General features: G+C 47.2%; 1 protein-coding gene across 2 annotated transcripts in view; it reads left to right on the top strand.

Moving 5' to 3' along the window:
- The window catches only part of LOC146789845 (syntaxin-binding protein 4-like), a 1,170,683-nt gene that overhangs the window by 462,150 nt on the left and 694,693 nt on the right, over positions 1-13,840 (top strand). For both annotated transcript variants that reach the window (XM_085632209.1, XM_085632208.1), the window contains exon 8: positions 614-755. In XM_085632209.1, the coding sequence (XP_085488335.1) occupies positions 614-755 (142 nt within the window). The remainder of the gene's footprint in view (positions 1-613; positions 756-13,840) is intronic.

Here is a 13,840-nt window from a genome sequence, read left to right as displayed (position 1 = left end):
GTTATTAAAATAATCCATTTTATCATGCTGTGGAGTTTGTGTGCCTCAAATAATTCAGACACAGGTGAATGAGACTCTTGAAGGTCTGGCTACACACTGGCATATCACTACATTATCACTGTATAGAGACACTCCTGGGAACCACAATTGAATCAGATAATGTACTAAAATGAACCCAGAGGAAGAGTTAGTTTGAAGACAGGTAAAAGATTAATATTGCACTGAAAAACATAACTTGTTTTGATAAATGTAAGTCTTGTCACTGGAACAACATCACAAGACAGAGGTCAGTGTATATTATGGCTCCTCAAAATAACAATATCTACATTTTTTGAGAACCGATAGCAAGAATATCTGAGGATCCCAAGAAATTCTGCATTTCTAACATTATTTTCAAAAATGTTCTCTATCTTGCTCTTGCTTTTTAGATAAAGATTCCAGTTGTAATTATGCCTTTTCTGATAGATATGAATCCTTGAATTGGGCACATCGAGACACCACTGTAGAGACATCCTTGCATCCAATCCAACACTTCTCTTGTATGTTACTCATATCCTACCTGAATGGAGGGAATCCTCTGTATGATACTGACATGTAGTTCTCTTGGTTGCAGTTTCTCTAATGACTCCGGTATCCAGAGTATCTCCATTCCTAAATCAGGGAGCCTTGGATTGATGGTCTGCGGAGGCTCGAACAGCCTGGAGGGACCCATGGTGTACGTACAGGAGATCATGCCTGAGAGCGACTGTCACAGGGTGAGTTTGGGAACTAATAAGCCATAAGATGGGCTAGTTGATTCAGGAGAGCATAGTTAAGAGTGACTTGCACAAAGTAATTCTAGTGACTAATGATGAGTAACTTGGGTTTTTGCGTTCAGGAGATCATATGAGAGAGTGAGGACTGATGAGGAGAAGGCTGTGCATTAAGAACATCCTGCGCTCTCAAGTTTCCCAGCTCCATGCATGAGTCACACGGCCAGTCTATGTTGTTTGTCTTTACATTCTAAGATTTGTAGTTCTTCGAATCCCATTATAAAACCAGGACTTCAAATCTCAGAATGCAAATACAAATAATGGACTGCATGAGCTGCTTCCACATGGACCTGGAACCCTTGAGAGCTCTGAGCATCACGTCTGAGTGATTGTTACTGGATGAGTCTTGAAAATGATCCTGAAGAGATGATGGACATCTCACCTTACGTAGTAGCCGTTACTTCACCGATGCCCTGAGCCCTCAGCTTCTCCCTACAATGCTCTTGTATCTTTCTACTGCTCTCTGAATTAAACAATATTTGATCGTGTTCGCAGTTGTTTAGGGCTTCTCAGAAAGAAGCATTACAAAGTCACTTCTTTCACATAAATACACTGCAACCAAATAATTCAGTTTTTTATTTATAATAAGGAAAGTCACAAAGAAAGTTACTCATATTGGAAATGTTTGGCTTGTGCTATGGTGGAAACTTTTCAAATTACTTCTAATAAAAAAATAAAAAAATCAGTGTGTGTGTTCAGTTTTTTCACATCTAGAAGATTGTTCAGTGTCATCTACATTCACTACAAGAGGAATCATAAACTTCAGTTTCATCAAAAGAGGTTCCTCTGCCCCCCCCAGCCTCTCTGTACAGAGATCTAAACCTTGTGATACAGATTAAGCCAGGACGGTGAACTCCGCTCCGTTTGCGGAGATTGTAGAGTTTTCCGCACTCCGCGTAATGCGGAGCTTGCAGAGTTCTAAAAAACTCTGCTCCGCGCAGAGTAGTGGAGTTTTTGTTCCTCGCTCATGCTCTTCAACTTCAAGTTGCCGAGCAAGAAGAATTCCCCTCCCTGCAAGATTTTTCCTCATTCACGCTCGTGAATGCAAGTTGGTGAGCGCGAGCAAGGGAAATCAACCTCCTAGCGAGATTTCTCAACGAGGGTGGTCGGATTTCTCAATGCCGGTAGCCGCATATGCTCGTGACCGCTCGCATTGAGAATCTGTCAGTTTGCATTGAGAAAGCTGAAGAAAGGAAGCAGCGCCCACTTACACTGTGCATGGTGCTATTCGCGAAAATATCACAGTGTGGACAACTACCTGGCACTGAAAATTACTGTGAACTGCATTTTTCTAATGCACTCCCCCGCTTGCGGAGCTCCACGTAGCGCGGCAGAGGTTTTTTTGCAATTCACGTAGTTCTGCTACCCGTAGTTCCGTGAACTCCGCCTAGGCTTAATACAGATCACCTGTTGCATGGCAGAGCTTTACAAAGGGACACTAGGACCACGATTAAGAGTACTGTGTTTTTGCATTGTTCTGTATTGCACCGGTCAAATAACGATATCCGAAATTGTTCTTTATTAGATGTTATGAATAACAGCAATTGCCAGATTTCCCCTGAAAATTAGGCAAAATGTGGATTTGGAGGCTTGATCTGCCAGGGGTACAGTGTTTTCCATGGCACTCATAATCCTTATATGTACTGTAAGAGCAGTTACCAAAATAGTGGAATTTTTTGGGGCACTCGCAGCCGAGGCCTACAGGTCACTGATGATCCACAGTCTCTTTCATCAAGTGTGGCGTGTCCTGGAGAAAGAGTGCATTGTTCTACAGTTCACCACAGCCTCCTGTCAGAAATTTGTCAAATACATGAGTTTTTGAGGTAGCATGACTGCATTCAAATGCCATTACTGTATTCTTGTAGGGAGTCATGCTAAATGTATACACAAAAAGAAAACTTTTTCCATTTCCCTTTAAAACAAATGGCACTAACATTTGAAAAGATGGGATCTACACTCCTACAATTATTTACTTTCTTTTCAGAAGATTATGCAGGCCATGCATCACAATTTAAGATAGATAAATGACATCCCTTTTTCATTTTTAAAGTCTGTAACATAAAATAATTGGCCTCCGATGTCAAAGAATGATGGAAGAGACGTGGCTGTTACATGCTGCAGTCCTTTGTGGATTATAATGGGCTTGAGAGGAGTATGTATTTAGGAGACTTTGGCTTGGGAAATAATTTCTGATTGGGTTGTGGGTAGGATAAGGAATTATATGTGTGGCACGAACAGGTAATCATGCCTATGTGTGTTTGTAACAGGATGAGTTCTGGGACTGATGATGGATATCTTGGGTGAGGTTATGGAAGTTTTAAGGCAAAGGTTCACAGATGTCCTGAAAAAATGACAGATTCTCCCATGGAGAGCTTGCTAGCTATCCTCCAATCAAGCATCTATTGTCTCTCTGAGAAAGAAAATAAAAATAACCATTGCTAATCAGCTCCATAAGAAGATCAAGTCCAACACTCTCAAATAGGCTTAAGAGTCTGGTTCAGAATAAGATGCATCATGAAGAAAGTGATCACCGAATTAGAGGACAATAATCTGCATGTTGAGGTCAACAACAACCCCACACTCTTCTAATCCTTCTCAACTTCTGTGCAGCACTTCATACCATTGACCAACCAGCCGTTTGGAACAACCTTTCACATTAAATAATTTTAGAGCACCGCCCTACTTTGTTTCCATTTATTTTGTCACAGAGATCCGACCTAGTCTAGATGATGTCCTCTGAATCTGAGGCTACTCAACAACATGCAGTGTCTATCAAGGAATCCACCAGGAATTTTACTTTTATGCATGGGATCCTTGGGCGTTTTTTTTATGGCAGTATCCACTGATATATTTAAACAACACCCAGTTTTACCTAAGGATCAAATCAAGTCACAATATCATGCATCCGAAATCTTCATTGTAACCACTTAAATATGGACGTCTGTGACCTATTTAAGTGGACTTTAACTAAGGACAAACTTTTTCTTTGCAAGAATGCCAGTAACCAATAAGAAGTCTTGGCATCATTGGATGAAATGAACCTAGAAGACTTCTGTCCACTACGCAAAACAGTGAAAGCTCATCAGGCTTCCATATCAACACACACTGAGAAAACCAAGACAGCCTGGCATCAGCCATTGTTACTTAAGAGAGTGAGGGTATTCCTTCAATAACAAACCAGAGGAAGACTTTAGAATTATCTTAAGTGCACTAATCCGGTCTCACCTTGATGAAGGTATACCTCTCTTATTGAGATGCCAGTCACCTACATGGCATTTTTGAAGAGCATCATTTATACTGCAGCCTAACACAAAAGATTTGTGTAAATTTGACCAAGCAATACGTACAATCAGATCTCTATAGGCTGCAACCTGCATCATCTTTTTATGCATCAACCTGAGAGCAGTTAGTAAAAGCACTGCATCATGTCTAACATTAAAAATCTAATCGTCTGGAGGACCATCAAAACACAAATCAGTTACATCAGCAGATGTGAAATCAGAAAATGCATGAAGCAGGAAAGTAAATGGAAGATCCCCCGCTGCTCTGCACTGAGGATAGAGAATGCCTTCCCAGTTGGATTCCATAACACAGCATCCACCCTCTGTTGTTTTCTTGTTGATCTGAGACACTTTTTCCACAGGTGAGTTAATTTCCCTTGGTCAGCGCTGTGGTTGGCCACAGGTAATGGAAAAAAGGATTTGCAGAAACGTCATCAAGTTTCTTGATCAGTGGGTTTTCCTTTTGATGAAGTAGAATTTATTGTTGAGTTCGCAGAGGTGGTTGTCCAACATTTCAATGCCTATATCTCTATATTAGTCCTGTGGATGCCTAATGTTCTTATGAAACAAGGAGCACCTGCTGTTATCCGTTGGATCATGTTTTTGGATTTTCAATAGTTTGCCTGGTAACCACTCCACACCAGGGAAGAATGTGACATTGTGGGTTGGATCATATCTTTGATTGCATACACCTTACTCCACATAGGCATTAACTTCATTCTCAGAAGAGGGGGTTATGCTGCTAGTTTGGTTGATGCCTTCTGCTAAGCCTTCTCAATGTGCTTTCCCCATTTGAGTTTAGAGTTGAGTATCACCTCAAGGTAGGAGCTGCTGTTTTCCAACTTTATTGCCTTTCCATTGAAGACAATGAAGTAAGATCTATTTATGCTCTTTAATCTTTCTTGTGAATTAAGGTACGCGGTTTTGCATGTGTTGAGGTTTATCTGTCAGTCACTGTACTAGTCAGAGAGTCTGCTGACCTATGTTTCAAGGTTCTTAACTACTTTTATCAAAGACAAAGAGATGACAGTAACATCATTGGCTAAGAGTGCAAGGTCTGTCTTCTTTGAATCTGTGGGAATGTAATTTGTAAAATGATTGCGTGGGAATGATCCAAGATTTGATTCATTTGGTATCCTGGCAAGGCTTTTGCATACTGTTGAGCATTGCTCTTATACGGTTCCATGAAAGGCGTCTTTGCAAGGTAGCTAGCACACCCTGTTGCAGCCCTGGCTATTCTTTATACCTCACCCATACCTCCTGCCGTTCCTAGCTCCCATTTACCTTATTCATATCCCCATTTGGATTCTTTGCATCGAAGAACCCCTTCTCATTGATTGTGCAGCTCTATTGCTTTGTAGCGAGGTTTACCTTCTATACATTTGCTTACCTGCATACATGGACAGAAAATCAAGCATTCGGTAAATATCTCATATGGGCAGCAGACCATCTTGACTGGGACAGTGTAATACATTTCAGACATTTACACTTAATAATAGCTCGTTGGGGGGGGCGTGGCCAGCCTAGATGGCCATGTGGACATGATCCACGATGGCTCCATTACCACCGACAGCAACCACAGGGATATGAAGAGTTGTGGGAGGCCAATAGCAGAACCCTAGAGCAATGTAAACCCTAGGAAGAAGCCCCTATACAGATGGAACCGTCCAGATACATTATGGGGCCGGATGGTGGCTGATGCCGAGACGACTGAAACGGCACAGGACCCGCGACTGGGTCTACAGCTGCACGACTTACTACGACCGGAGCCCATGGCAGAGATGGATTGGGGCCCAGACGGGGTCCAGTCAAATGCTTCACCATCAAGACCAGGACTTACTCACAGCAGAGGAGAGACGGTACGCGGAGGAACAGGCGTGCGCTGGAACGACAGTCAGGCGGCTCCATGTCCTGCAGCCCCTGACCGGTGCATCCGACTCTGGACCTTGCCGATTAGGAGAAGCATCCACATCAGTGCGGGTGGGTCCCGACTACCAGCAAGCATCCATGATGAAACTGGGGTAGGCGAGGACATTGGTGTGGAGTCGTGGATAAACCTGTGCACGTCTGAACCCAAGATGGCAGCCTGAAGATCCACCACCACCATGACCAGAAGGGAACAAGCGCTGATCCCCTAAAGAAGCAGGTACAGGGATGTGGGTGAAGAGCACTCGGATAGCCGCCGGAGCCCTAGAAGATAAGGGGGCATCCTGTAGAGAAAAAGCCCTGACAATCAATCAATCAGGGAATTGTGAAGCATGCTAATCATCCGTGATGGCCTCAAGGTGTTGGGGGGAGCAGCTTCGAGTCAGCTGAAAAAACAGGTCTTCCTGAAGGTGTGCAGAGTGGGGGAGCATCGGATGTTGATCGGGAACTCGTTCTAGGTCGTTGCTGATATGTAGGAGAAGGCTCTTCCACCTGCTCTGGCTTTGCAGATCCGCAGGGTTTCGGCGAGGGCGAGGTTGGAGGAGCGGAGCTTTCTCTTGGGTATGTGGAAAGAGACTCTTTTGTTAAAGTATTGGGGTCCGGTGTTGTGGAGGGATTTGTAGGCTTGAGTGATTAGATTCAACGTTACTCTCTTCTTGACATGGAGCCAGTGGAGATTTCGCAGGTGTAGGGTGATGTGTTCATGTCGTGGGATGCCGAGGACGAGTCTGGCTGTGGAGTTCTGGATAGTCTGGAGTTTGTGGAGCAGAGATTTGTTGATTCCGGCATAGAGGGCATTCCTGTAGTCCAGTCTGCTTGTTATGAGTGCGTGGGTGATGGTCTTTCTGGATTTGTGGGGGGATCCATTTCAAGGTCTTGTGAAGGATGTTGAAGTAGGTGGAGGCAACGGCGTTGATCTGTCTTGTCATGGTGAGGGAGGAGTTGAGTATAATTCAGAGGTTTTGGGCATGGTCTGTGGGAGTGGGAGGGATTCTGAGGTGTGTGGGCCACCAGGTGATGCTGAGGGAGTGGGCCAGAGGACGAGGACTTCTGTCATCTCCGAGTTGAGCTTCAAGCAGCAACTACTCATCGAGGATGCGACATATTTCATTCATTTCTTACTGGAAGCTGAGTCTGGTGGTGTTGGGATCCTTTGTAAGGGAGAGGATGAGATGGGTGTCGTCTGCGTAGGATACTATGCTGAGTCCATGCTGCCTGACGATGGCGGCGAGGGGGACCATGTTGATGTTGAAGAGCGCGGGCGTAAACGATTATCCTTGGGGTACTCCGCAGTTGATCTCTGTGAGTTTGGAGAGGAAGGGCAGGAGTCTGATTCTTTGGGCTCTGCCGATGAGGAAAGAGCGGAGCCAGTCGAGGGCAGTTCCCTGTATGGCCGCGTAGTGGAGTCTGGCGGTGAGAGGCTGGTGGGAAACGGTGTCGAAGGCTGCAGAGAGATCTAGTAGGATGAGGGCGGAAGTGTGGCCTTCGTCGAGGAGAGTATGGATGTCGTCTGTGGCGGCAAAGAGGGCGGTCTCAGTGCTATGGTTGCTGCGGAATCCAGGTTGGGAAGGGTCGGGATGGAGTTCTCTTCGATGAAGTTCGTTAGCTGGACGTTGACATTCTTCTCGGTGACTTTGGGCGGAAGGGAAGCTTCTTGAGGAGGGGCTTGACTTCTGCACGTTTCCAGTTGTTGGGGACAGTGCCAGCTTCGAAAGTGGCATTGACTGTGTGTCGTTACTCAGGTGCTATGACGGCTGCGGCTCTGTGGAAGATGTGCGGTGGGCAGGGGCCCATGGGAGCTCCTGAGTGAATACTTTTCATGGTCGTGGCGGTGTCTTCGGTGGTGATCTGGGTTCCAGGCGGATATGTTTGGCTGGCTGTCGTTGCTGGAGGAAGGAGTGGCTTCGGTGCCTGGTGTCAGTTCGTTGAAGTTGTCGTAGAAGGACTTAATTTTCAGATGGAAGTAGGAGCTGAGTTTGTTGCAGAGGTCCTGGGAGGGTGTGACATCCGTTGCTTTGCTAGGGGGACTGATGAATTCCTGAATGATGCTGAAAAGTTATTTTGAGTTGCTTGAGCTGGCAAGGATTTTGTTCTGGGTGAAGGTCCTTTTGGTGGCTCTGATGAGTTGGTGGTATTCTGTCATGGCGTTCTTCTTGGGAAGTCTGCAGGTGCATCTGGATTCTTGGAGGTTGGTGGTGAACCAGGTGGCCTTCCTGGGGCTCTGTCTGTCGGGATTGCGGAGGGGGGCGAGCTTGTCTGTGCTCCTTGCTGACATTGCTCCGGTTCCTTCACAGAGGGTATGTTGTAGGTTTGTGAGCGGTGGCTTTGTCGAAAGAGAAGTGTACGCAGTGGTGGTCCGTGCAGGGGGTTTGCGTGGTGTGGCTGAAGTGAATGTTGTTGCTTCCTGCAAAGATGGGGTTGAGGGTGTGTCCTGCCTTGTGGGTGGGGCTGGTTACGATCTGTTTCAGACCGAAGTTGGTGAGGTTCTCCAGGACGGCGGAGGAGTTGGGGTTGCTAAGGTTGTCAAGGTGGAAGTTGAGGTCTCCGAGCAGTATGTAGTCCATGGATGCAATGGCGTGGGGGGCGATGAGGTAGGTGATGGTAGTGGTGAACGCAACTCGAGGTCCTGGAGGTCTGTAGGTGAGGGTGCAGCGTTGTGTCTTTCTGGGGCTGGTGTGGATCTGGAAATGGAGGTGTTCCATGGGGATGAGGGGTCGTTAATTGTAGAGGTGGTGAGTCAGAGGGAGTTCTTGTGGGCGATGGCGAGTCCTCCTCCTGGTTTGTTAGGGCGATCCTTCTTGTGGATCTTGTATTCATCAGGGATGGCGCTCGTGATGTCGGAGGCGAAGGTGGGGTTGGTCCAGGTTTCCGTGAAGAAGGCGACTTCTGGCTAGATCGTGTCGAGGAGGTCCCATATTTCTACTGCGAGTCTGTGCAGGGAGTGCACGTTTATGAGGATGCAGCTCAGGGCTTCTTGTGTGCTGGCGTCCGGCCGGAGGGCGGTGGCCATTGGGGTGCGGGGTTGGTGAAGGTTTGTCGGCAGTGTCTGCAGGAGAATTGGCCGTGCGTGGTGTTCGGTGTGGACATCTGGCAGTTGTTGTTTCTTCGGGAGTTGAGAGCGTGGAGGGCAGCTTAGTCGTAGCAGTGGGTGGTTGGAGGACCAGGGCCCCTGACGCTTGTCGCGGTTGGGCACAGACAGGCTTGCCGATCACGGTGCCGTAGGCGGTCTCTCTGGCGCTCGTGCTGACTCGCAGTCAGCCTCTGTCAACAGTTGCCCCCAACACGGGTATAATATAACAAAAAGTGCAGCTCCGTGCTCCGGCCCCGGTACTGCCACTCCCTTGGCCAGTACAGGCCGCGATACGAGCCGAAGCAGAGGCTCGCACTGCCGGAATGAGAGAGAGGCCGAGAGCATCTCCCTCCGAGCCCGCACCCTGCCCCAGGCATCGACACACGTTACCTGGGGGATGCGACCTCACTCTCCTCTCCTCTTCCAGCGACTTGGGCCTCCAATGCAATCTTTGTGAATTGGCAATGGCGGTCTCGAGCCGGCGGCTCAGCTCCTCCGGGGCTGTCGGCCCGGGCTGCTACTGCTACGAAGATCTCAGGCTGCATGAAGCACACGCACACAGCGTCACTGAGACTCACTTGAACTCCGGGTGCACGATAACAAGGCAATCCTCACGAAGGTCTCAGGCTGCACAAAGCACCCGCACACAGCGTTGCTGAGACTCACTTGGATTCCGGTGTCCACGATAACAGGAAGATCCTCACGAAGAGCTCGGGCTACAAAAAGCACATGCATACAGCATCGCTGAGACTCGCTTGGACTCCAGGTGCCCACGATCACAGGGCACTCCTTACAAGGGTCTCAGGCTGCAAAAAGCACACACACACAGCGTCGCTGAGACTCTCCTGGAATCTTTTGTGTTCCTGAGTTTCCGCAACAGGGAGCCAGCTCACCTCGGGCCCTTGGGGATAAGTTACTTCAGGACACAGCACAGCAAAGTTGTTTCAAGCAGGGGGACACAGCTCACAGCAAAGTCCCTTCAGCCTTTCCTTGGTTAAAACAGCAAACTGCAGGCCATCCCCAGAACACACAGCAAGGGTCAGTCCTTTCTTTCAGTCTCTTCAGTTGTTTCTTCCTTGGCAAAGGTTCCTCTTGACCACAAAGTAGCTCCAGTCTTGTTCAATCTTGATCAAGCCATTCTCCAAAGTTCAGGGGCTTCAGCTCTCATAGTTATGTCCCTCAATGGCTTTGAAATCTTTGTGTTCATGGGGGCACTGACCCCTGTTCAAACCAGTTCTGGGTACCTTCCTGCCAGTGACATCTTCTTCCCTTTGATTAGTGGGGGTCTGGATTCGCAATCACTCAGCAGGAGATGGGACAATTGTTTTATGGCAGCAACACAGCCTCTTCACCTCTAAGGGCTACTCCTTCCCCTACACTCCAGATGCAGGTCAGCCTGTTGCTGTCTCACCTGCTGTCTCACCTCCTCCCCTAGGTCAAGACATTCCCCAGACCCCACAAGACATAATGATGTGGCGTTGCTTTTCCACTCCTCTCTGAAATTTCAACCAGAGGATACAAGATGGATAAAGAGGGGAGAATAGTGGTGGTGCAGGGGAAATCCGGGGGAGACTCTGCACTATTCCAGCAGCAGATGTACTAAAACAAACCAGGTGACCTTAATAACTTCTCTTTTAATGTTGAAAGGGGGATTTGCAGAGGGGAAAATAATATTAATGGGGGGATTTCAACCTTACTTAGCACTCGGGCATTGACAGCACACACCACCCTAGGGCACCTACCTGAAACTTTATGAGGGGGCTGAAACAAGCAGTACACAATCTGGGGCTCATTGACGGGTGGAGGGAGCTTCATCCTGAAACGAGAGACTATACTTTCTTCTCCCACGTCCACCGTACATATTCCCAGCTGGACTATATCTTCCTTAGCCAGGCACTATCCCACGACATAAGGGAGGTGACAATTCAATCTATCACAATCTCTGACCACACCCCATTAGTTGTAGCTCTAGAATGGAACAACCCCACAACTAAATAGAATCACTGGTTCTTCATAAATGCCTTGATCCATGACAAAATGCTCCAGGATGACCCGCGGAAGGCCATTAGGGAATATTTCCAATTGAATAAACCACAAGACACCACGCCCAATAATAACTGTGATGTATTCAAAGCAGTCCTGAGAGGCCATGGTGTGACATTAATATCCAAACTTAATGACCAAAGGACGAGGGAACAAGTAACGCTAGAAAGCGGCCTGAAGACCCCAGAACAGGCCCACAAAGTGGCTCCTACTTTGATCCTTCAGCGAAAAGTCACAGCCGTGAGGGGGAAACAGAACGCAGTCTATACTTACAGGGCAGAATTGATGCTGCTCCGCCTTAAACAAACAGCTAATATACATAGTAATAAAGTGGGGACACATCTGGTAAGTTAGCTCAGGGTACACAGAGAAAGGGAGTATATTGGTGACATACGTAAACCCGCCGTAGAAGTGGCAACCGAGGATGATGACAAGGCCCTGACCCATAGACAATTTTATAAATCACTATACACAGCTGACCTTGCCAACTCTCGAGCGCAACTTGACTATTTACACACAGTAGTACTACTGCAAGTCACATGGGCCCAAAATGAACAACTAGGGCAACCCATCAACAAAGAGGAGGTACGACAGGCTATAGTAACTCTAAAACTACAAAAGTCCAACGGCCCAGATGGGCTTACAGCACAATTCTATAAATCCTTTAGCTCCGTACTAACCCCACATCTGACTTCCCTCTTTAAACACATTGCTAACATCAGTGAGGTCACACCTACTATGAGCGAGACTGCGATCAAAGGTAATACTGAAACCAAGTAAGGACCTACAGACCTGTAGCTCATACTGACCCAAAGCACCACTCAATTTAGAACTATATTCAAATATTTTGGCTGTGAGGCTATGGTATCTAATGCTCAACCTGATCCATCCAGATCAGTCGGGTTTTATCATAGGCCGGTAGACATACAACAAAGTGAAGAGGGTGATTTACCTAATAGAGAAAGCTACTAAAAAACATATACCGCCATTTTGCTCAGTCTCGAAGCGGAAAAAGCGTTTGACAGGGTTGATTGGCCCTTTCTCTTACATACCTTACAGCAATTTCGCTTCTGTGGCTTTTTTATAGCCATGATTCCTGCAACTACGCTGCACCTTGCTCCAGGGTCCTGGTCAGAGCAGTGGGCTCAGACGTTTTGCCCTAGGAAGAGGGAGGAGGCAGGGCTGCCCCCTGTCTCCGTTACTCTTTGCACTAAGTGTAGAACCCCTAGCTGGAAGGATCAGGGCGATGCCAGCATTTCGGGATATCAAGTTTGGATCAATGGAACACAAAATCTCCTTTTGTGAACGATATGTTATTAACCCTCTCTGACCCACAACGCTCCCTGCAAACACTTCAGGATGAGTTACAACTCTTCTAGGAGGTAGCAGGCCTACGTATTAATTTAACAAAATCCTTCCTTCTTAAGCTAACATTATCGATAGCAGACATTACTTCCCTGGTGGCCTCGACCGATTTTCAGTGGGTGAAGAAGGAGCTCACATATTTTGAAGTCAAGATAACCCCCAAACTATCTAGTCTACACTAGGGTAACTTTCTTTGACTCTTGCTTCAGCTGAGGGTTGATTTAAAAAGGTGGGCTCCACTATACTTCCACTGGCTCGGCAGAATACATGCTATTAAGATGACAGTGCTGCCGAAATTTCTCCACCCCTGCCAGAGCCTTCTCATAGAGCTTGACAGGGCCTATTTACCGACCCTCTGAACCATGATAACCCAATTCCTTTGGCAGAACAAGAGAGCTTGACTGCCCTTAAAATTGTTATGGCAACCAAAAGACGAGGTGGTGTGGGGCTCGCACTACCAAATTTCCAACATTACTATATGCAGCACAACTGAGAGTCATTGCAGACTGGTCCATGCAGGAATCGGACAAGCACTGGCTCCACATGGACAGAGCAATCCTGTGGAAGCCACGAGCGGATCACCCCAAAAATGCTTACTTGAGCACTCCCACAAGAGCAACTCTTAAGAACAGGGATGAGGTAAAAAAGCTACACAATTGGACAGCATACCTTCCTCCCTACAGCCCGGCATTTCCTTTGGCTGTACAACCGAGCCCCTTTGACCATTGAGGGAGGGGGGCTGTCACACCCTCTCCAATATTTTTCGTAATTGGGATATACTGATGTTTGAGTATTGCCAGAGGGACTTCAACCTTCCAAGTACTGAACACTTCCGCTACCTACAGCTGAGACATTGGGCTTTACAGACGGAGGTATGGGAGGTAACAACTAGGGAAAACCAAAGGGGATGATGGACGGAGTGTTGAACATTGCAAGCACTCACCCCCACTCAACTGATCTGGGTTTAATCCATCATCATTCTTTAGCTCACTCTGCCACCCCAGTTCAGACATGGCCATATGCAAATCAGTCTGACCCTGTGCCTCATGAAAACAGTCCAGCCAGAACTGCCAAGCCATGTCTTCCCTGGACCGGAAACAAAAGCATCCTGGAACCGGTTTCTGGCTAATCAGTCATCATCAGCCAAGCTAGCTTGAATCCAGTGGCAAAGTGAGCAAGGGACCCACGTCTGGGCATACCCTGCCAACTTAGGGTGAACAAAGCAAAACCAAAAGGGATGATGGACGGAGTGTTGAAAATTGCAAGCACTCACCCCCAGTCAACTGATCTGGGTTTAATCCATCATCATTCTTTCGCTCACTCCTCCACCCCAGTTCAGACAT

The sequence above is a fragment of the Triturus cristatus genome, chromosome 10 (genome assembly GCF_964204655.1).
Source record: "Triturus cristatus chromosome 10, aTriCri1.1, whole genome shotgun sequence".
NCBI classification, from domain to species: Eukaryota; Metazoa; Chordata; class Amphibia; order Caudata; family Salamandridae; genus Triturus; species Triturus cristatus.
The sequence above is the reverse complement of the archived record's forward strand: the minus strand, read 5'-3'. Positions and strand labels throughout refer to the sequence as shown.